The sequence below is a fragment of the Oncorhynchus nerka genome, linkage group LG9a (genome assembly GCF_034236695.1).
Source record: "Oncorhynchus nerka isolate Pitt River linkage group LG9a, Oner_Uvic_2.0, whole genome shotgun sequence".
Taxonomy (NCBI): domain Eukaryota; kingdom Metazoa; phylum Chordata; class Actinopteri; order Salmoniformes; family Salmonidae; genus Oncorhynchus; species Oncorhynchus nerka.
This window is the reverse complement of record NC_088404.1, coordinates 22,291,720-22,314,840: the sequence shown is the minus strand read 5'-3', so window position 1 is coordinate 22,314,840 and position 23,121 is coordinate 22,291,720. Positions and strand designations below refer to the sequence as shown.

General features: G+C 46.8%; 1 protein-coding gene across 3 annotated transcripts in view; it reads left to right on the top strand.

The window, feature by feature from the left end:
* LOC115134055 (chromatin remodeling regulator CECR2-like) overlaps positions 1-23,121 on the top strand; it is a 65,171-nt gene that overhangs the window by 25,008 nt on the left and 17,042 nt on the right. For 2 of the 3 annotated variants that reach the window (XR_010464688.1, XM_029667625.2), the window contains exons 3-18: positions 3,959-4,142; positions 6,125-6,252; positions 6,635-6,715; positions 6,882-6,940; positions 7,056-7,216; positions 9,023-9,112; positions 9,214-9,370; positions 10,899-11,028; positions 11,118-11,155; positions 11,300-11,391; positions 11,536-11,662; positions 12,127-12,494; positions 12,704-12,850; positions 13,032-13,869; positions 14,331-16,185; positions 16,344-16,411. Coding sequence is in view for 1 of the 3 variants with exons in the window: in XM_029667625.2 (XP_029523485.1) it covers positions 3,959-4,142; positions 6,125-6,252; positions 6,635-6,715; positions 6,882-6,940; positions 7,056-7,216; positions 9,023-9,112; positions 9,214-9,370; positions 10,899-11,028; positions 11,118-11,155; positions 11,300-11,391; positions 11,536-11,662; positions 12,127-12,494; positions 12,704-12,850; positions 13,032-13,869; positions 14,331-16,185; positions 16,344-16,392 (4,504 nt within the window). In the remaining 2 variants the exon portion in view is untranslated. The remainder of the gene's footprint in view (positions 1-3,958; positions 4,143-6,124; positions 6,253-6,634; positions 6,716-6,881; positions 6,941-7,055; positions 7,217-9,022; positions 9,113-9,213; positions 9,371-10,898; positions 11,029-11,117; positions 11,156-11,299; positions 11,392-11,535; positions 11,663-12,126; positions 12,495-12,703; positions 12,851-13,031; positions 13,870-14,330; positions 16,186-16,343; positions 16,412-23,121) is intronic. The other variant, XR_010464689.1, reaches the window with a different exon arrangement.

Sequence of the window (23,121 nt, the reverse complement as noted above, 5' to 3'; positions counted from 1 at the left end):
TCATTGATCAAAGGTGTGTGCACACAAAAAATACTCAAAACCTTTGCTTGTGCCAGTTTTTCCGCAAAGGTTGGTATTCAAATTTTGAGCTTGATGAGAGTGCATATTTTCACGCTACTCTCAAGCCATGTGTGCACACAACTTCTAGAAGGTTGATCAACTGTATTGCAAGCAAATAGGATTATTGTTTTTTTGAGGTGTTTGCTCAAATTGTAGTAATGGTAAGCTAATATAAACACAATCATGTATTGAGAAACAAAATATTGAACAAACAATTTGTCTTTTGTATAGATGTGTGGGTTTAACATTTACTTTTAAATTGTTCGAAAGGACAATCAGTCTTGTAAGAATGCGCGGCATGCAGGTTTTTTTTTTTGGGGGGGGGGTCACTGTACCATTCTGCCCACACCTGTACAGAAATGTTGATAAAATTTGCCATGGTCTTTTAGGAACTATCATGGCCCAGTTCCAACATTTCCAAATCATACAGAAAATTTGGGTGTCTATGTTGCCATAAAAGGTGAATGGAGGGTGTTTTCCAGGTGGGGTTGTAGCTCTTGTTCACTACTGAACAAATATAATATGGGTCTGATTTATCAATGAAAACATGCGTACAGTGGGTCAAAAAAGTATTTAGTCAGCCACCAATTGTGCAAGTTCTCCCACTTAAAAAGATGAGGCCTGTAATTTTCATCATAGGTACACTTCAACTATGACAGACAAAATTAGGAAAAAAAAGAGATCTGCATGGAGGAATGGGCCAAAATACCAGCAACAGTGTGTGAAAACTTTGTGAAGACTTACATAAAACATTTAACCTCTGTCATCGCCAACAAAGGGTATATAACAAAGTATTGAGATAAACTTTTGTTATTGACCAAATACTTATTTTCCACCATAATTTGCTAATAAATTCATTACAAATCCTACAATGTGATTTTCTGGATTTTTTTTCTCATTTTGTCTGTCATAGTTGAAGTGTACCTATGATGAAAATTACAGGCCTCATCTTTTTAAGTGGGAAAACTTGCACAATTTGTGGCCGACTGAATACTTTTTGCCCCACTGTATATGTTGCGTGTGACAGTTTGATCAATCCCAATAATTTGTGGCGCATGCACATCCTAGAATCTCCACGTACACCAGAATTTAGTAAGACATTTACTCACTGTTGATATGTGAGCCCCCTGCTCTTGCTCCATCAGCACTACCGGGCCAGGCACCAGTCTGCCTGTGATTGGGGAGAGAGGTTAGGACTGATCCAGTTTCCTCACCCGGGCTGGCCTTATTGGGCTGGACAGCCACTGGCATCTCGGGGGTGGCTGTTTGGCTCTGGCCTTTCACGGAGCTGCACTTTTCATCCGCACTCGTTAAACGCTCCGGCGGAGCTGGAGAGGGGGGTGGTGGTGTGTCAGCAGAGGATTGGGGGGGGGGAGGCTGCAGCTGTCTGAACGTGCACACTGCTCTTTCAAGATAAGCTATTTTCTTTCTCATTTTCGCTTGTTGCGTTGGCACTCACCCCTGCCCTGACTCCTTGTTTCTATGCAACTGAGCGAGATCTGAAGGGTTCCAGATTATTCAGACAAATCTGACCCAGAACCAACATTTTATTTACCAGCATCCAACTTAGAACAATGATACAAACTAGGGATCCACCGATATATCGGTGAACATATTGGAATCGGCCGATATTAGCTAAAAATGCCAACATCGGTATCGGCCTGATATCTAGTTTAACGGCGATGTGCAAAACCGATGTCAAAACTGACGTGCATACCTATATAACACAGATTAGAACATCTTTGTATATAATGAAGGGACATGACGTAATGACGCTACGTAAAATTCTGCGCTACTCGTGCAACACAGCATTCTTAACCTAGCCCACAACGTCTGCTGTATGGATCGAGCAGTCAACAAGTTGAGCAGTCATTTGAATGAGTAAGATCATTTCAACGAGACAACTCAAAGGCGAAATCCATAGCCCTTGACAATCAACTGTTCTCTATCATGGGTGATGTTGGCTTTCGCCGACTGGTTGAGCACCAGTACACTTTTTTTGGGGGGGGGGGGGGGGCACATTTTTTCAGATGTTGCACGACTGGAGTTACACAGTAATAGCGTCACTGCTATTAGCTTCACGACTGACATTTGGACCAGTGATATCAGCCCCATGAGCATGCTGAGTCTGACAGCACAGTGGGTCATCGAGGATTTCGCACTAAGGAAAGTCTTATTGCATGCTCATCAATATGCTGGTTGTCATACCGCTGCTGCAATTTCAATGGCATTTGCGAACATGTTTGAAACTTGGAAACATGAACATGCTAGCTCCATTCAAACAACTGGCTCGAGAAATCAGCTCATCAACTGTGCCTGCAGCAGATGTGATACCCTCTGTCAATGCATTGAAACGCCTGCTCAACAAAACTAACAGGGATGTAATCAAATGTGCACAAAATTTGAGAAGCTTTATGTGCATATGGAACATTTATGGGATCTTTTTTTCCAGCTCATGAAACATGGGACAAACACTTTACATGTTGTGTTTTATATCATTGTTTAGTGTAGTATTTGTATTCTAATGAATGAATGAAACGGTTGCCCTTGACAGTTTGCCCCGGCAACAAAACTGCCCACACAGGCTGTGAACAAGCGATTCGGTGGCATTTTCTCTTTGCTGTGTCACCACCATGCTCAACGCTATGTACAAGGACCGCTACTTCGATGCAGACAAGAAACAGGGTTTTTGTGAAATGTTACATACACAGCTGGACAAGATGGAAACAGTGACAGACACAGTGACAGTGCGCACCGAGGAAGAGAGGGCACGGACAGAGAGCTGAAACTTCACTGCTTGATATGTATGATGAAATCCTGGTTGAGAATGAAACGACTGAACAAATGAACAACGAAACAGCACAGCAAGTAAGTGATAGAAATAGGTTTTGATGATGTTTTACTGGTAATGGGGACATACGTAAATGCCAGCAAAATAACTTTTTGGTGTGTGTGTAACCTTTTATTTAACTAGGCACGTCATTAAGAACAAAATCATATTTACAATGTGACGTCCTACCCAGCCAAACCCGGATGACGGCTGGGCCAATTGTGCGCCGCCCTATGGAACTCCCAATCACTGTCGGATGTGATACAGCCTGGATTCGAATCAGGGACTGTGGTGATGCCTCTTGCACTGAGATGCAGTGCCTTCGACCACTGCGTGTGTGTTAACTATTTAACTGTACTAGAATGCTTAAAAGGCCGCTAAAATGTTTAATATCAGTTATCGGTATCAGGTTTTTTTGGCATGGAAAATATAGGATATCGATATCGGTGCGTCACTAATATAAAACCCACTCAAATGCAAACAAAATGGCTTTCTTTTCGCATTCCTTTTTCCTCGAACTACTACGGTATGGCAGCTTGAATTATTTCATGATTATCACAATGGACAGCCTACTTTTCTTAACTTTTAAGGACAAGGATTTGGAAGTGAGTGAGTAATGGTGCTGCTATTGTCAGATCCCAAATGGTCTCTTCGAAGGTCTTTATATTAGGGGAATTATTGTGTTGTAATTTCTGTCTAACCATCGCCCAATCGGTATTCCTTTTAACTGCCTAGATTGGTATCAATACAAAGTATATGTTCCAAGTTTTGACCGTTTGACACTATAAGAACAGTAGGCATTTGAGAATTAATACCTTCTAGTTGAAGATATTAAGTATGTGACATGAATGGGTTAGAAACAACAAAATTATCCAATGTTGTATTGGAACCCTTGACTAGTTTGCTCCAACTAAATTCACTGCAGTAGATCTCAATATGGTTTTGTTAATACCCAGCCCTCCTTACTATTGTATTGTCATACTAGCATGTCATTGTCTCAGAGATTAATGGCGACACTTTACTAGGTGTGGGAAAACATATGGGACTAATCACTCCTCTCCCCTTCAGCCCCCAGGCATTCAGCGATTACCTGGACGACATCATCAACTACCGCTGGGAGTTGGAGGAGGGGAAGCCTAACCCGCTGCGCCAGGGGCCCTTTGAGGAGCTGGCCCCACGCACGCAGGTGGAACTGCTGCACAGGCTGTGTGACTACCGCCTGGACGCTGCCGATGTCTTCGACCTGCTCAAGGTACTGCGCACACACACACACACACACACACAGAGAGTACACCGGTTACCGCAAGTCTGCACCTTGTTTAACTCCTGTTATGACTGTGTCAGAGTTAGCATGGGGAAAACGGTAAAAAAAAAATGGATAAACACTTTTTTGTTGTAGTTTTTGTTGTAGTTAGCTGTAGTTATGGTGAATTATTGTGATGCCATTTATGGTGACTGGCTAAAGAAGTGCTATCTAACCTGATGAAGTGAATTATGTACAGTACCAGTCATAAGTTTGGACACACCTACTCATTCCAGAGTTTTTCTTTATTTTTACTATTTTCCACATTGTAGAATAATAGTGAAGATATCAAATCTATGAAATAACGTAGTAACCAAAAGTGTTAAACAAATCAAAATATATTTGAGATTCTTCAAAGTAGCCACCCTTTGCCTTGATGACAGCTTTGCACACTGTTGGCATTCTCTCAACCAGCTTCATGAGGTAGTCACCTGGAATGAATTTCAATTAACAGGTGTGCCTTGTTAAAAGTTCAGTTGTGCAATTTCTTTCCTTCTTAATGCGTTTGGGCCAATCAGTTGTCTTGTGACAAGGTAGGGGTGGTATACAGAAGATAGCCCTATCTGGTAAAAGACCAAGTCCATATTATGGCAAGAACAGCTCAAACGACAGTCCATCATTACTTTAAGACATGAAGGTCAGTCGATGCCGAAAATTTCAATAACTAAAAAATAAAATAAAAAATTATGTGCAGTCGCAAAAACCATCAAGCGCTATGATGAAACTGGCTCTCATGAGGACTGCCACAGGAAAGGAAGACCCAGAGTTAAATCTGCTGCAGAGGATAAATTCATTAGTTACCAGCCTCAGAAATTGAAGCCCAGATAAATGCTTGACAGTTTAAGTAAGACACATCTCAACATCAACTGTTTTTTTATGTTTTATTTTATTTAACCTTTTTTATTTTACTAGTCAGTTAAGAACAAATTCTTATTTTACAATGACAGCCTAGGAACAGTGGGTGAACTGCCTTGTTCAGGGGCAGAATGACAAAGTTTTACCTTGTCAGCTCGGTGATTCGATCTAGCAACATTTCGGTTACTGGACCAACGCTCTAACCACTAGGCTACCTGCCGCCTCTTGTTCAGAGGAGACTGTGTGAATCAGGCCTTCATGGTCAAATTGCTGCAAAGAAACCACTAAAGGACACCAATAAGAAGTGACTTGCTTGTCCTAAAGAACACGAGCAATTAGACTGTGGAAATCTGTCCTTTGGTCCGATGAGTCCAAATTTTAGATTTTTGGTTCCAACCGCCATGTCTTTGTGAGACACCGAGTATGTGAATGGATGATCTCCGCGTGTGTGGTTCCCACCGTGAAGCATGGAGGAGGAAGTGTATTGGTGTGGGGGTGCTTTGCTGGTGACACTGACAGTGATTTTATTTAGAATTCAAGGCACACTTAACCAGCATGACTACCACAGCATTCTGCAGCGATACGCCATCCCATCTGGTTTGGGCTTAGTTGGGACTATCATTTGTTTTTAAACAGGACAATGATCCAAAACACACCTCCAGGCTGTGTAAGTGCTATTTGACCAAGAAGTAGAGTGATGGAGTGCTGCATCAGATGACTTGGCCTCCACAATCACCCGAACTCAACCCAATTGAGATGCTTTGGACTGCGAAGTGAAGGAAAAAAGGCCAACAAGTGCTCAGCATATGTGAAAAGCATTCCTTATGAAGCTGGTTGAGAATACCAAGAGTGTGCAAAGCTGTCATCAAGGCAAAGGGTGGCTACTTGGAAGAAACTCAAATATAAAATATATTTAGATTTGTTTTACTTTTTTTTTTTGGTTACTACATGATTCCATACATGTTATTTCGTCGTTTTGATGTCTTCCCTATAAAAAAACTTTTAAAAACTTGTAGGTTTGTCCAAACTGTTGACTGGTACTGTACATTATTAATTCATGCAATGTTTGATCCCAGGGCTTGGATGCGGACAGCCTGCGCGTGGAGCCGTTGGGTCAAGATGGGAACGGTACCCTCTACTGGTACTTCTATGGTACCCGCATGTACAAAGAGGACCCGGTCAAGAGGAAAGCAGAGCAGCTCCGGTAAGAGGGTTGCACCATAGGACATCAGTTGTAGACGTTGAATGGTTTTGCTTGCCCTTAATTAACCAATAGAGGTCGCAGTATGTGAACACAATGCTAGCGTATATAACCATGTTTTCTATTTTTTGGATTCTCTGATACTTTACTGTGTGTGTGTGTGCGCATTTATATATGTGTTCTGGTTTTTGTAATGCAATGACCTATGTAAACAGCAGCACTTCCTACTGCAAATTATGTTTTCTAAGGAAGGACAAAGTGGGCACCAACATAGTTAGTTATTCTCCGTAACTACATGTACTTGTTAGCCTGTTACAGGTAAAAGGCCTGTGTAATTTAAAGTGTGGGCGGATATTTTGTTTTTCATGATTTTGTCCCCCCACAGTGAAGCCCTTGTGATCAAACCAGCAGAGAAGAGGAAAAGAGGAAGACCACCAAAGAAGAAAGTGGAGGATATCCAGCTAAGGTGACCAGCAGCAGGGTCTCTCCTTTGTGGTCTCACGTTCTCTCCGCTCTCAAACAAAATGTCTCCAGAGAAACAAATATTTTCACCAGCTTTGTTCCCCAGTCCTTGTTCATGCAATGCTTTGGAGTGCATGGTAAATACCTAACGGGCTGTCCTTTTGTTTCAGTGAGGTGGAGAACGAAGTGAAGAAGGAGAATGGACTGGAAGGTCTGCACTCAGGCACAGGTGAGAGCAAAAAGACAAAGCTATCAAACATGGTCGACTTCTACTCCTGACTAGAGATGTATATTGATGCTGACGATTGGGACTCATGTTGACCATGATGTGTCTGTCCGTCCAGACCGTGAGCGTGGCGCCTGGTCCCTGGTGTGTGACACAGAGGAGCAGTGGGCCAGTCTGGCTGAGAGCATCAAGGACAAAACGTCCCCCCAGGACCGCCACCTCTACCGCATCATCAGCCAGAACTTCCTCCCTGAGATCAGCAGCATGATCGAGCTCAAGGTCAGACAGCTCTCTTCTCTCCTCACTCTTCATTCAGACATTGACTCCAGGAGGCGTTGGGAAGTGGAGGCTGGGAGGGAGGCTGTGTGATGTACCTACAGGTGTGGAGGCGGACTGGTCTCTGCTCGCCCAGAACACCAGCTTCTAAACCCTACAGAGCCTTGGGCCCAAAGCATGTCTGTCTTTCACTGTGGACCAGTTGTCCTGTGTGCAGCTGCTGCTAGCATGACAGTCGGGGCTGGGGACGCTCATTTATCACTAGTTTTTCTTCTGGGGAATGAGACTCGCCTTGGGAGATTGACGCCATGTTTTAACTGTTCAAACGCTGCCCTTTTAAGACATTGCATACTCATTTATCTTTGAGGATACGTAGTTAGACAGTATATCTGTTGCGAGACGAGAACATTCTGATTGGTGGTGGCTGCTATCCCTAGCCCACCATTTCCTAGTGTCCTCTTGTCTGATGACACATACTGGCCCTGTTGCTATAGAAACCCAACACAGCCTGCCCGTCTGTGCCGGTCTAAAGGCCTTTGGCCATTCTGTCGGCATGGGGTCATTCTCTAATGATCACCCGATGGTGACCTGTCCTTCACGGCCAGCATGCCTGGCTGGTATCTTTCTGGACATATTCACAGTTCTCAAGCTGCTGAACATTCCCTTCCCACCGGGTGCAGGCTCTGGCAGTACAAAGTATGTGTAGCGTGTGTGAGCGCACACTAGCGTGGATTCCTCCAGTTCCCGTCCACAGCCCTGGCCATCACAGCCATTTGGTGGGGACGCTGATGGGAGGCAGGCGCTCACCTTGAGGTGGGATGGAGCCTCTTGATTGACGGCCCTATGCGCTGCAGTATTGGCGACCACTTAAGTGGCGACACCAGAGGCACTCCATCTCCTGTGTGGTATTAAGTGCTGTGGGTAATGCAGAGCAGAGGAGCCCCGGGACATGCTGGTGCTGCGGTGCAGAGAGAGAAGACTGGGGATGGGAGCTGTAGCTTATTCAGCACTTTGACACCCCCTCTAGTTGTGGTGGCGGCGGCCATAAGCACCAATGGAGCTACCTGCCTTGCTCAAACATGTTCACATGCTGCTGGCAGGCAGAACTCTAAAAGGGGAAAGGGGCTAGCCCTGGTGGTGTTCACAGGCCCGGTCATCTGATGGGCTCTGACAGGAAGCACCAAGCCAATTCCCTGACAGATATAGAAACTCCCTAGCCCAGAGGGCTCCACTCTGACTGCAGCTTCCTTCTGTAGTTTTTTTCTTCCATGTTGTAGTCTGTGTATAAATGTTAACGGGTTGTATTCTGTGACCAATTTTGATACTCATGGACAGGATTTGGGAACAAAAAAATAATGTAACTTACTTAGTAATTGCTGCAATATAGGCTTTTTCATGAAGTGGCAATGCTACGATCTGTTTGCAAATGAACACACACAAGAAACAGCCCACCCCCACTCCCCTGGCTTTTAGTGGTAATTGTTACATTTGATTATTAATATCACGGGGAGCATGGAGGAGTTTGGTTAGTCAGAGACCCCCTGGGTGGTGGGTAGCGCGGTGGGTGTGGTTTAAAGTGGGGTAGTCAGGGAGTGGGGAGGAACAGAGCCTGAATTGCCAAAGGGCATGTGAACCCTCTCCTCACAGCTCTGCTGGAAGAGCAAAGAGGATTCCCCAGGGTCTGCTTGGGTTTTGGCTCCCGTGGAAGCATTACTTGATCAATGCGACTGCGTGCAATTTTTTTTTTTACAAGTGTGAATAACGAGCCCACTTGTTTGTGTTTTAATCTTGATTATTTTGCTTCTCCAGGAGAATGAGCAGAAGCAGAGGCTGCTGGACCCCACCCCAGTACGCAGCTCTTACCGGCTCTCTGAGAAACGCATGAGCCAAGAGGAGGAGGTGAAACCAGCTGTGTGTTTGTGTATAGATGGTTCTTGGTGTTCTTAGTGTGTCCTGTCTCCTGTGAGACCCAGTGGACTGATAGTTTCCTGTGTGTCCAGGACACGCTGCAAGCCATAGCTGACGTGGAGCAGCAGAAACAGAGGGATGTGGACATGGACAGGCAGGCCCTGCTGGCAGAGCAGAAACGAGAGGAGGAGATGCTGCTTCAGGAGGAGCGTCAGAGAGAGGAGCAGGAGAGAGTCAAAGCTGTGGAGGGTGAGTAGTGGAGCTGGGAGGGGTAGACGGGGTGAGGCTCGGAGTGTTACACTAATAGACTCCGGGATCAAAGACGACATGATGGATTCTAAAGGACAGCCAAACTCGCGCACACCTCTGCATTTGTATTGCCGGTACCGTTGCCACTGCCCCTGGTTGTGAATTATACCGGGGTAGGATCTTAATTTGACCTATATTGTCACAGCAAAATAATCCTGCAGCAACAGGATTTTAACATTTAGTCCATAATGTTGCTTGATCGGTAGTTAGGTTATTAGCTGGCTGAAAGTAAGCTACATGAAAAGTACTACTACTCTTAATTAATATAACATTCTGACCACACTGCTCACGTGTGCGGGTGTTGCAAAATGTACACGCACGTTATTCAATCATTGCACCCGCGTCAACGAGCATCTTTGTAGCCTGTGGTAAAATATAATTTAGTTCTATTTGTGACACTTGACGTGCTGCAAGTCCTGCCTCTAATCTCATTGGTTTTTAGGAGCATATACCTACGTGGGTGATTGAAAGGTCCACACTCCAGTCCAGTTGGTGGTGATAATGCACCTTAAAGTTGGTTGCCAACCACCATATAAAGTCAGATGAAGCCTGCAGGAGGAGCAACTACTAGATACGTACTTGTTGTACCCTTTTATCTGTGGATTACTTGTCAGAGTAGAGGACCTTGTGCATTTACGGTACAATAACAACCCAATGTTTATATCCCAATACACATTAGCTATCAACACAAGCTAGCTAGCTAAATTGCCATAAATATTTCATGCTTTTCGACCTGTCCCCAAATTAATATAGTTGGTTCTCATTTTGATATTTCTACCTGCGTGTCATGATCGCGTCTGGTGTGAGTGGACAAAATCAACATGCACGCGCGGTGTGGTCCGCATGTAACAATGTGTTACTGTGGCTTTTCAGCCAATTTATGTACATCAAGAAGCTCATCTGCATCTGCATTTCTTGCGGTGCAGGAAAATTCTGAGTAGCATAAGTCATCAAATTTAAGATCCTACATCTGTGTCGCATTGGGCTAAGAGTGGGAATGTTGAGCCCTTTGAATCACAGGAGTCTCTTCCTCCGTCTGATGTCATCTGTCAACGGTTAATTAACTGCTGAACGACCCTCATGAATGTATTATAGATGAACAGCAGGACCGGCTGAGTTGCCTGGTCTCGGGTGGATCGGAGCCTCAACCCTCCATCTTTTAATCCGCACAGCAGGGGGCGGCCTTTCATGTTGAAAGATAAAGCAATATGTGCTCCTCTGTCTCATCTTTTGATCAGCTATGCCTGCAAGAAGATGGTTGATGAATCACTCTTCCCCGAACTCCTTCAGTCTATCGTGATGTTATGCCTGGTTTTTATGGACTCTGCGAACCAGCAGATGGCCGGATGGGCAACAAGTGCCCTTGAAACTGTAAGGAGGCTAGGAAGTACCACTAGCATTGGTGCACTATTCTTTATGCTGTTGTGTGTAATTCATTGTGGTTCCCGTGTTCTGCTGTGTCCCCTAGAGCGAGCGCGGCGGCGGAAGCTGCGTGAGGAGAAGGCCTGGTTGATATCCCAGGGGAAGGACCTGCCCCCCGAACTGCTGCACCTGGAGCCCCACTCACCCATCCAACGTGCCCGCAGGACGAAAGCGTTGTAAGAGCACACTACCACTCAACACTAGAGTACTGGTCATTTATGGAGAGTGTGGATTTGTTTTGAAAATGTTCTATCTTTTATTGCAGCTATGAAATTGATGATGATTATACAGCGTTGTACAAAGGTAAAGTAAAATAATATGCCCTGTCGTCTATGCAATCATCATTGTATCATATCTGTATGTGTGAAGCATATTGACCTGCTGCAGATTCTTCTGGACAGTTAGCCAGGATGGTGCCTCTATTCTGACTACAACTGTTCTCCACAGTGTTGGAGGCCCTGAAAGCCCACAAAGACTCCTGGCCTTTCTTGGAGCCTGTGGATGAATCCTATGCCCCCAACTATAATGAGATCATTCAGGTGAGCGAAATCACAGTGAAAAAGATGGGTCCAAACTTTGTCAAATGAAGGTTAGATGCCTCGGTTATGAGTTTTTTTCACATTTTAATTTGATGTCATCCATTCCACAAGTAGCAATTTACGTTAGCCCTGATTTCTCCTCAGACTCCGATGGACCTGTCCACCATCGAAAGGAAGCTGAATGAAGGGGAGTACATCGCCAAGGAGGAGTTTGTGTCTGACGTGAAGCTCATGTTTGAGAATTGCATGGAGTACAATGGGGAAGACAGTGGTAAATACACACACTTCATTTTGACCTTAACCTCACGCATGATGTCCCTCAAATGCCTCTAGCATGTGAAAAACGTTTTTTGGGATTGACTTTGGACTTCAATTATGAATGTGAAATAGATTAATTTGATTAAGTGGAGGAGGAGAGAATTTTGGGGGAGAGCTGGGCTGTAAATGTGGCTCTGGCCTTAACAGATTTGACAGTGATGAATGGGGAGGGATTGAGTTGTGCTCCAGTGCACCAGGCCCTGCCTGCCTGCCAGAGAGACATTCCAGCCCCTAGCTAAGCCCCCTGTCTGGAGTCATCCATCTGTCTGAATGCTCTCCCCAGGGAGAGGCACTGGGGCCAGGGGTCAACCACACTACGGCCCTCTGGGCTGGTCAGCCTGTCGCCCAACGCTGGGGTGTGTCTATGCAATGACATTCAGATGATACTCTGATATTTGTGTCTGTGTTTTTCGGCAGAGTACAGCATCATGGCGGAGTCCCTGGAGCGCTGTTTCAGCCGAGCCCTGCTCAAGCACTTGCCGTCAGAGGACGGTGACACGGACGAAGAGTTCCACGTGTGTGGTGAGGACCGTGAGAAAGACCGCAAGGAGAAGAGGCGGAGCAAAGGCCCCAAACAGGCGGGGCCAGAGCGCTTGGGCCGAGCCACTGAGCATGCCTCGCGCAAACGGACACATCCAGGGGGCAAGGGCAGCACTGCCATGGAGGAGGGGAACAAGGTGGCCCAGCCTCCCCCTCCCACCCACTGGGCCAACAGACACCCACACCCCCACAGCATGCAACATGGACAACCCCACCCTGGGAATCTATACCACCCAGCACAGCAGGTAGCTAGGAACGCTTATTTGATATGTAGTTCTTTTTTAGGCTTAAAGGGAGGCCAGGCATGTCAAACAATATTTCACATAGGAGATAGTGCTTTAGTACTTCAGTAGGAGTTAATGAAGAGAAAAACAGTTAAGAGTAATTTTAGATAAGGACAGATAAATGCATGACATTTTAGACATGAGATTTTGAACTGTCATCCATTCTGCAGCAGCTCCAGCACCCCCCTGGTCCTCACATGTATGGTCAGAGGATGGCCATGGACCCCCGCTATGCCTACCCTCACCCTGGACAGGGACACATGCCCCGGCCTGGAGACCCCAATGCTCACCACATGCCTCAACATTACAACATGCAGGTGAGATCAGCTAAGAAAACGATCCCATGGAGTTTTCACATATCTGATGAGGAATTATCTTATCTGCTCTGCTCACAGTGTGCTCAAGCTGAACAATATTTTGTGTGTTACTGCTCTGTCACCGTTGGTTGGTTATATTTGCTGCTATACAGACATACTGATAGACGTGCTTGTATTCCAGCCACACCTGGGGGATGGTCACCACATTGGCCCTAGATACCAGGTGGGGCCTGATGGCCGGCCTCTCCATCCCCAGCACCACCAGCAGCAGCACCCCTACATGGGTCCCACCCACGGCCCCTCACTGGGCCCCCGCCCTGTGGCCCTCCAGTCTGGGGGCCTCTGCACCCCCACGCCCGAAGGCAACATGTACCCGTCCCGCCAGCGCACCGACGGCCACCCCATGCACCCCGGTGGGAACCGTTACCCCGGGCCTGGCGTCCCACCACAACACAACTACCCTGCCTTTCGTCCAGGCATGGGCGTGCCTCCTAGCATGTGGTCAGGGATGAACCACCAAGGCCAGCAGAGGCCCAGTGGACCTGGGATGCAGGAGCAGAATATGGCTAACCACCAGCAGCACCCCTATTTTCATGGGGGTCCACGTCCCATGGGCCCCAAACCCTGGCCAGAGCAGCCTGGTGGCCCTGGAGGGTACCCCCCACCCCCAAATAGCCAGTACAGGATGCCCTGTGGCATCAGCACCTCCCCGGGGCCCATGGCCCTGCGGCCTCCCATGCCTCATCAGGACTCACGGCAGCGTCTGGCCTCCATGCTGGAGAGCCCAGAGATGATTGCCCTGCAGCAGCTGTCTGCTTCCTCCACCGGACTCCCTGCTGGCTCCTCACGCCAGCTCATGGGCAACCTTCAGCAGCAGCCCCCACAGGGAGTTGGCAGCGCACCAACTCAAGCTCAGCCCTCGCAGCACCCACCTCCCCCTGAAATTCACCTGCTGCGTCCTGCCAGAGACGATGGCCCAGATAGCCAGCCTGCCCATCACGCAGACATGCAGCCCAAAGGTAGGAATGATCTTCTTTGCTTTACAACTCTCCCTCTAAGCTTTATGAAAATCAACTTGGATCCTCGTCTACCTCCCCAAAAAATTATATTCAGACTTGTCTGAAGTTCTGACTATATTTCATAAGCAAACTGTCTCTTTGCAATGTGATGTTAATAATTTTTCACAGTAAGTAACTAAGTATTCATCACTTCAATGAAGTCTCGCGGCTTGCTTTGAGGGTGGAACTGAGATGACATGTCATCACACTGCAGCTACACTAGCAAGAAGATGTTTTATATAAAGGACAAACCCTAAACATTTCTTGAACAAATATAATCAAAGATGGTGTTAATTTTGAGTCTGTGTCTTGAAAAGTAATAGAACATGTTCTCCATCTGTAGAGGCATAAACTCAATGTTCAACAAATGGATCCTTTGTGTTCACTGTAACATCCTTCCTCTATATTCTCTGTCCTAACAGAGTTCACATCAGATCACAAAACGACCAACAACAACCATGCAGGAACGCGGATAACCCCCGTCCAGTCTGATCAGGATCGTTCCACAGAGCCTCCCAGTCACCCCACTGGGGGCATGCAGAGCCCCTCGGCTCCAAACTTGGGCAGATCACAGGAGAGGGGTAGCGGGACCGGGGAGCAGGCTGCGTCTGGGCCGGGACACCCACAGAGCTCAGAGACAACCGGCAACCAGGAGGGGGAGAGAAGAGGACAGTCTGTCTGCCAGACTCTCACTCAACAGAACAACCCTTCCATTGTTCCTCCTCCACACCCCCACAATTCACCTCCCTCCCAGAACTCTCCGCACTCCCAGAATGCTCCACAGCATATAACCCAGATCCCCACTCGGCAAATCCCAGAGAATGCCCCTCACCCTAAGAACGCCCATCAACACATGATCCAGAATGCACAGCAACAAAACATCCTTCAACATATCAGTCAGAAAGCCCCACAGCAAGGATCCCAAAACCCTCAGAACACACCTCCACATGTGGCTCAGAATCCCCTTCAACGTGGTCCACAGCCAAGCCCCATGCATGGAATGCCAAAATGCGCCCCCCAGCCTGGCCTTGGTCCACCACAGCCAGCCCCTTTCACCTCCCTGCCCCCCAGCCACCCTGTGTCCCAGCTGCCTCCCCAGCCCAGCCCAGCCGACCATGGAGACCAGAGGCCCAGCGAGCCCACTAGCAGAAGGGATTCTGGAGGCAGCTCTGGTAACCCCAACATGATGAAGTCTGGACCTCCCAACAGCATCTATAAACAACAGTCGTTCAGTCCCAATGTGCAACAGACACAGTTGGGTAACCAGGGCAGTCTGGGGCCAAGGGGACCAGCACCTGGTCACATCCCAGCCATGCCTCCCCACTCTCCGGGCCAGGTTGCTGGAGCCATGGGCAGCCCAACACATCCACACTATGGTCAACCTATGGGCAGGCCCATGCCCCCTTCAAATCGGCAGCCTTACCCAAACCAAGCTATGCCCCAGACCATGAACCCAAACCATAACCCTGCCGGCTACCCCACCTACCACCAGCAAGGAGCTTCCTATCCATACCACATGGGCCAGCAGCAGCATCTCCAGGGCCACACCAACATGTACCCCCAGTACCAGCAGCAACACTTATACCCCCAGCCCCAGGGCAACAGCCGGGGGGGCTACCCACCTGAGGAGTGGCATAGGCAGCAGCAATACCAGCCTCGCCACCCCATGCCCTCCAACACCTACCTGCCTGCAGCCAGTGCCAAGGTCAATGGGTGCCTGAAGGAGGGCAGCAGCATGGGCTCCCCCCTGGGCTCTGAGGGCTCCGGGGTGAGCTTGATGTCCCCAAGTCTCCTGCCCGAAGGCCTCCATGGAGGCTCTGCGGGGAAGGAGAGCAGGGAGGCTGGCAGCCCAATGAAGCCTCAGCATGCTCGGGTGGAGGAGACCTCAGAGCGGCCAGAGAGCCCTAAAGAGATCCTGGACCTGGACAGCCACAACGCTGCTGCACGCCGCTGGAGTTCCCAGCCCCTGCCTCAAGTGGCCAACTTCCTGTACGACCCCCGAGCAGTGCATCCTGGGATGCAGCAGGGTGGGGCCCCACCCCCCCACATGATTTCTCGGCCTCCATACCCTAGCCAGCCTGGCTTTCCTAGTGGACACTACACTCCCCAAAGACCCCACCCTCACCTCATGGAGGCCCTGCAGCGGCCCCAGCACCTGCCCTTTCACCCGGGACAGACCCGCATGGCCATTTACAGACACCCCCAGACTGAAGGCCACTTCCAAGGCATGACAGTCCAGCAGAGAGGCCTGGGACCTGAACACTTCCTTCACCCAGGGTAAGAAAGAGCTACGCTGAAGATTCTAATGGTTCATTCCTTTGCAGGGCTCCCTTGCAGGGCTTTCTTGCAAAAGAGTCCTTGATCTCAATTGGGGACTCCCTGCTAAAAATATGGTTGAAAATAAGTTATTGATGTTTTATCTTGTCATCTTGTAGGCAGCAGATGATGTCTCCCAGTGGTCCCAGCAGTAAACAGGGAGTTTAAGCAACTCTGTGGAAGCAGGGTAAGTGACTATTCAATGGTGTATTTTGTATTTATTATGGATCCCCGTTAGCTGCTGACAAGACAGGAGCTACTCTTCCTGGGGTCCAGCAAAATTAAGGCAGTTGTACATTTTAAAAACATTACAAAACTTTCATAACAGATTTCACCAATCAATATTTCAATAAATCACGTCATGTTTCAGTTAGGGCTGTTACGGTGACCGTATTACTGATAAACTGGCGGTCACGAGAAATGACCGCAGGTTAAATTCCACGTAACTGTTTAGTCACGGTAACCAGGCTTCTCCAAGCTCTGATGCTGCTGATGGTCATTAGTAGACTATCAAACTTGCTAACTGCCTGGTACTCAGCACTCTATTGTCCCTCTAATCACTCTGACACCAATGCAAATGTAATTTGAAAATCAAACAATTTATGAGCCCATGAGCTCATCTTGCGGAACATTTCTATAGGCTATGCAATTGCGTGAGAACTTAGTTTTGATGGCCTCTATTAAGAAGAGGAGGATCCCATTAGCTTGCTAAAGGCTAGGCCTACTATATTTTCTCAACTTTACTAATATTAAGCACATTGCTTCGCTTTACAACAAGAGTATAGCCTACCTAGCATGAAAATGAACCCCTGCCCCAACAGGTGCATGATAATGGTCCATTTTAAATCAAAACAAATTTCACACATATTATTTAGTATATGTAAAGACAAGATTCATTCAAGAACAATCTGATGGGTGACCAATATTAGCCTATTGCTTGTGAATTATATATTATCACTTGTGAATCGATATCAAAATCAAATCAAACTTTATTTGTCACATGCGCCGAATACAACAAGTGTAGACTTTACTGTGAAATGCTTACTTACAAGCCCTTAACTCTTCTTGAAATGCACTGTTGGTTAAGAAAATATTTACCAAGTAGACAAAAATAAAAAGTAACACAATAAGAATAACAATATCGAAGCTATATACAGGGGGCACCTGTACCAAGTCCGTGTGTGGGGGTGCAGGTTAGTTGAGGTAATTTGTACATGTAGGTGGGGGTGAAGTGCCTATGCATAGATCATTAACAGCGAGTAGCAGCAGTGTACAAAATGGGGGGGGTCCATCAATGTAAATTGTCCAGTGGCAATTTTATTAATTGTTCAGCAGTCTTATGGCTTGGTGGTAGAAGCTGTTGAGGAGCCTTTTGGTCTTAGACTTGGCACTCCGGTTACCGCTTGCCGTGCGGTAGCCTACCTGAATGATGCCCGGCTTGTGTGCAGTAAGGCAAGACACAGCTCCTGCCTTTTTTTCTCCTCAACTTTTTCAAATCATAGTCACGCACCTCATGTAGCCTAGCCAATAGGCCTATATGTTTTGATACGGTTTGTATCACAACTTAATTTTAAAGATCTTATTTGGCCACTTAAGCACATTAATCCTATTTACAACTGGTGTAAACCCTACCTGGCATACATACGCAGCACATGAGTTTCAAGAACTTCCGGCGCCGACTGAGATGGCCGCCTCGCTTCGCGTTCCTAGGAAACTATGCAGTTTTTTGGTTTTTTTACGTGTTATTTCTTACATTAGTACCCCAGGTCATCTTAGGTTTCATTACATACAGTCGAGAAGAACTACTGAATATAAGATCAGCGCCAACTCACCATCAGTACGACCAAGAATATGTTTTCCGCGACGCGGATCCGGTGTTCTGCCTTACAAACAGGACAACGGAATGGATCGCATGCAGCGACCCAAGGAAACGACTCCGAAAAAGAGGGAAACGAGGCGGTGTTCTGGTCAGACTCCGAAAAAGGGCACATCGCGCACCACTCCCCAGCATTCTTCTTGCCAATGTCCAGTCTTGACAACAAGGTTGACGAAATCCGAGCAAGGGTAGCATTCCAGAGGGACATCAGAGACTGCAACGTTCTCTGCTTCACAGAAACATGGCTTACTGGGAAGACGCTATCCGATGCGGTGCAGCCAACGGGTTTCTCCACGCATCGCGCCGACAGAAACAAACATCTTTCTGGTAAGAAGAGTGGCGGGGGCGTATGCCTCATGACTAACGAGACATGGTGTGATGAAGGAAACATACAGGAACTCAAATCCTTCTGTTCACCTGATTTAGAATTCCTCACAATCAAATGTAGACCGCATTATCTTCCAAGAGAATTCTCTTCGATTATAATCACAGCCGTATATATCCCCCCCCAAGCAGACACGTCGATGGCTCTGAACGAACCTTTATTTTGGAAGTTACCTGTACTTGGTTAGTAGAGGGTATCAGAGGCAGAATTACTTGTATCACTGAAATGTAATCAATTGTTGCTGAATTGTTATCTGTTTTATATACAGTATATACACTGCTCAAAAAAATAAAGGGAACACTTAAACAACACAATGTAACTCCAAGTCAATCACACTTCTGTGAAATCAAACTGTCCACTTAGGAAGCAACGCCGATTGACAATAAATTTCACATGCTGTTGTGCAAATGGAATAGACAAACAGGTGGAAATTATAGGCAATTAGCAAGACACCCCCAATAAAGGAGTGGTTCTGCAGGTGGTGACTACAGACCACTTCTCAGTTCCTATGCTTCCTGGCTGATGTTTTGGTCACTTTTGAATGCTGGCGGTGCTTTCACTCTAGTGGTAGCATGAGACGGAGTCTACAACCCACAAAAGTGGCTCAGGTAGTGCAGCTCATCCAGGATGGAACATCAATGCGAGCTGTAGCAAGAAGGTTTGCTGTGTCTGTCAGCGTAGTGTCCAGAGCATGGAGGCGCTACCAGGAGACAGGCCAGTACATCAGGAGACGTGGAGGAGGACGTAGGAGGGCAACAACCCAGCAGCAGGACCGCTACCTCCGTCTTTGTGCAAGGAGGATCACTACCAGAGCCCTGCAAAATGACCTCCAGCAGGCCACAAATGTGCATGTGTCTGCTCAAACGGTCAGAAACAGACTCCACGAGGGTGGTATGAGGGCCCGACGTCCACAGGTGGGGGTTGTGCTTACAGCCCAACACCGTGCAGGACGTTTGGCATTTGCCAGAGAACACCAAGATTGGCAAATTCGCCACTGGTGCCATGTGCTCTTCACAGATGAAAGCAGGTTCACACTGAGCACATGTGGCAGACGTAACAGTCTGGAGACATTTACATTTACATTTAAGTCATTTAGCAGACGCTCTTATCCAGAGCGACTTACAAATTGGTGCGTTCACCTTAAGACATCCAGTGGAACAGCCACTTTACAATAGTGCATCTAAATCTTTTAAGGGGGTGAGAAGGATTACTTTATCCTATCCTAGGTATTCCTGAAAGAGGTGGGGTTTCAGGTGTCTCCGGAAGGTGGAGACGCCGTGGAGAACGTTCTGCTGCCTGCAACATCCTCCAGCATGACCTGTTTGGCGGTGGGTCAGTCATGGTGTGGGGTGACATTTCTTTGGGGGGCTGCACAGCCCTCCATGTGCTCGCCAGAGGTAGCCTGACTGCCATTAGGTACCGAGATGAGATCCTCAGACCCCTTGTGAGACCATATGCTGGTGCGCGTGGCCCTGGGTTCCTCCTAATGCAAGACAATGCTAGACCTCATGTGGCTGGAGTGTGTCAGCAGTTCCTGCAAGAGGAAGGCATTGATGCTATGGACTGGCCCACCCGTTCCCCAGACCTGAATCCAATTGAGCACATCTGGGACATCATGTCTCGACATCATGTCTCCATCCAACAACGCCACGTTGCACCACAGACTGTCCAGGAGTTGGCGGATGCTTTAGTCCAGGTCTGGGAGGAGATCCCTCAGGAGACCATCCGCCACCTCATCAGGAGTATGCCCAGGCGTTGTAGGGAGGTCATACAGGCACTACTGAGCCTCATTTCGACTTGTTTTAAGGACATTACATCAAAGTTGGATCAGCCTGTAGTGTGGTTTTCCAAATCCAGACCTCCATGGGTTGATAAATTTGATTTCCATTGATAATTTTTGTGTGATTTTGTTGTCAGCACATTCAACTATGTAAAGAAAAAAGTATTTAATAAGAATATTTCATTCATTCAGATCTAGGATGTGTTATTTTAGTGTTCCCTTTATTTTTTTGAGCAGTGTATATGTATATATATATATATATATATATATATATATATATATATATATATATATATACAGTTGAAGTCGGAAGTTTACATACACCTTAGCCAAATACATTTAAACTCAGTTTTTCACAATTCCTGACATTTAATCAGAGTAAAAATTCCCTGTTTTAGGTCAGTTAAGATCACCACTTTATTTTAAGAACGTGAAATGTCAGAACAATAGTAGAGAGAATGAATTCTTTCAGCTTTTATTTCTTTAATCACATTCCCAGTGGGTCAGAAGTTTACATACACTCAATTAGTATTTGGTAGAATTGCCTTTAAATTGTTGAACTTGAGTCAAACGTTTTGGGTAGCCTTCCAGAAGCTTCCCACAATAAGTTGGGTGAATTTTGGCCCATTCCTCCTGATAGAGCTGGTGTAACTGAATCAGGTTTATAGGCCTCCTTGCTCGCACACGCTTTTTCAGTTCTGTCCACAAATTTTATATGGGATTGAGGTCAGGGCTTTGTGATGGCCACTCCAATACCTTGACTTTCCTGAAACCATTTTGCTACAACTTTGTAAGTATGCTTTGGGTCATTGTCCATTTGGAAGACCCATTTGCGACCAAGCTTTAACTCCTGACTGATGTCTTTTTGCTTCAATATATACACATCATTTCCCATCCTCATGATGCCATCTATTTTGTGCACCAGTGCCTCCTGCAGCAAAGCACATTTACATTTACATTTAAGTCATTTAGCAGACGCTCTTATCCAGAGCGACTTACAAATTGGTGCGTTCACCTTAAGACATCCAGTGGAACAGCCACTTTACAATAGTGCATCTAAATCTTTTAAGGGGGGTGAGAAGGATTACTTTATCCTATCCTAGGTATTCCTGAAAGAGGTGGGGTTTCAGGTGTCTCCGGAAGGTGGTGATTGACTCCGCTGTCCTGGCGTCGTGAGGGAGTTTGTTCTACCATTGGGGGGCCAGAGCAGCGAACAGTTTTGACTGGGCTGCGCGGGAACTGTACTTCCTCAGTGGTAGGGAGGCGAGCAGGCCAGAGGTGGATGAACGCAGTGCCCTTGTTTGGATGTAGGGCCTGATCAGAGCCTGGAGGTACTGAGGTGCCGTTCCCCTCACAGCTCCGTAGGCAAGCACCATGGTCTTGTAGCGGATGCGAGCTTCAACTGGAAGCCAGTGGAGAGAGCGGAGGAGCGGGGTGACGTGAGAGAACTTGGGAAGGTTGAACACCAGACGGGCTGCACCCCCACAACATGATGCTGCATCCCCATGCTTCATGATTGGGATGGTGTTCTTCGGCTTGCAAGCCTCTCCTTTTCCTCCAAACATAATGATGGTCATTATGGCCAAACAGTTCTATTTTTGTTTCATCAGAGCCCGGTTCTGGAACATTTCTCCAAAAAGTACGATCTTTGTCCCCATGTGCAGTTGCAAACTGTAGTCTGGCTTTTTTTATGGCAGTTTTGGATCAGTGGCTTCTTCCTTGCTAAGCGGCCTTTCAGATGATGTCGATATAGTTCTCGTTTTACTGTGGATATAGATACTTTTGTACCTGTTTCCTCCAGCATCTTCACAAGGTCCTTTGCTGTTGTTCTGGGATTGATTTGCACTTTTCATACCAAAGTATGTTCATCTCTAGGAGACAGAACGTGTCTCCTTCCTGAGCGGTATGATGGCTGCGTGGTCCCACAGGGTTTATACTTGCGTACTATTGTTTGTACAGATGTATGTGGTACTTTCAGGCGTTTGGAAATTGCTCCCAATGATTAACCAGACTTATGGAGGTCTACAATTTTTCTTCTGAGGTCTTGGCTGATTTCTTTTGATTTTTTCCTGAGTTTGAAGTTAGGTACACCTCCAATTGACTCAAAGGATAGCAATTAGCCTATCAGAAGCTTCTAAAGCCATGACCATTTTCAGACATTTTCAGACATTTTCTGGAATTTTCCAAGCTGTTTAAAGGCACAGTCAACTTAGTGTATTTAAACGTATATATACATATATATATATATATATATAAACTCAGCATAAAAAGAAATGTCCCTTTTTCAGGACCCTGTCTTTCAAAGAACCATAAACAATTAATGAACATGCACCTGTGGAACGGTGCAGAGCTTACAGACGGTAGGCAATTAAGGTCACAGTTATGAAAACTTAGGACTCTAAAGAGGCCTTTCTATTGACTCTGAAAAACACAAAAAGGAAGATGCCCAGGGTCCCTGCTCATCTGTGAGAACGTGCCTTAGGCATGCTGCAATGAGGCATGAGGACTGCCGATGTGGCCAGGGCAATAAATTGCAATATCCGTACTGTGAGATGCCTAAGACAGCACTACAGGGAGACAGGACGGACAGCTGATCGTCCTCGGAGTGGGCGACCACGTGTAACAACACCTGCACAGGATCGGTACATCCGAACATCACACCTGCGGAACAGGTACAGGGTGGCAACAACAACTGCCTGAGTTACACAAGGAACGCACAATCCCTCTATCAGTGTTCAGACTGTCTGCAATAGGCTGAGAGACGCTGGACTGAGGGCTTGTAGGCTTGTTGTAAGGAAGGTCCTCACCAGACATCACAGGCAACAACGTCGCCTATGGGCACAAACCCACCGTCTT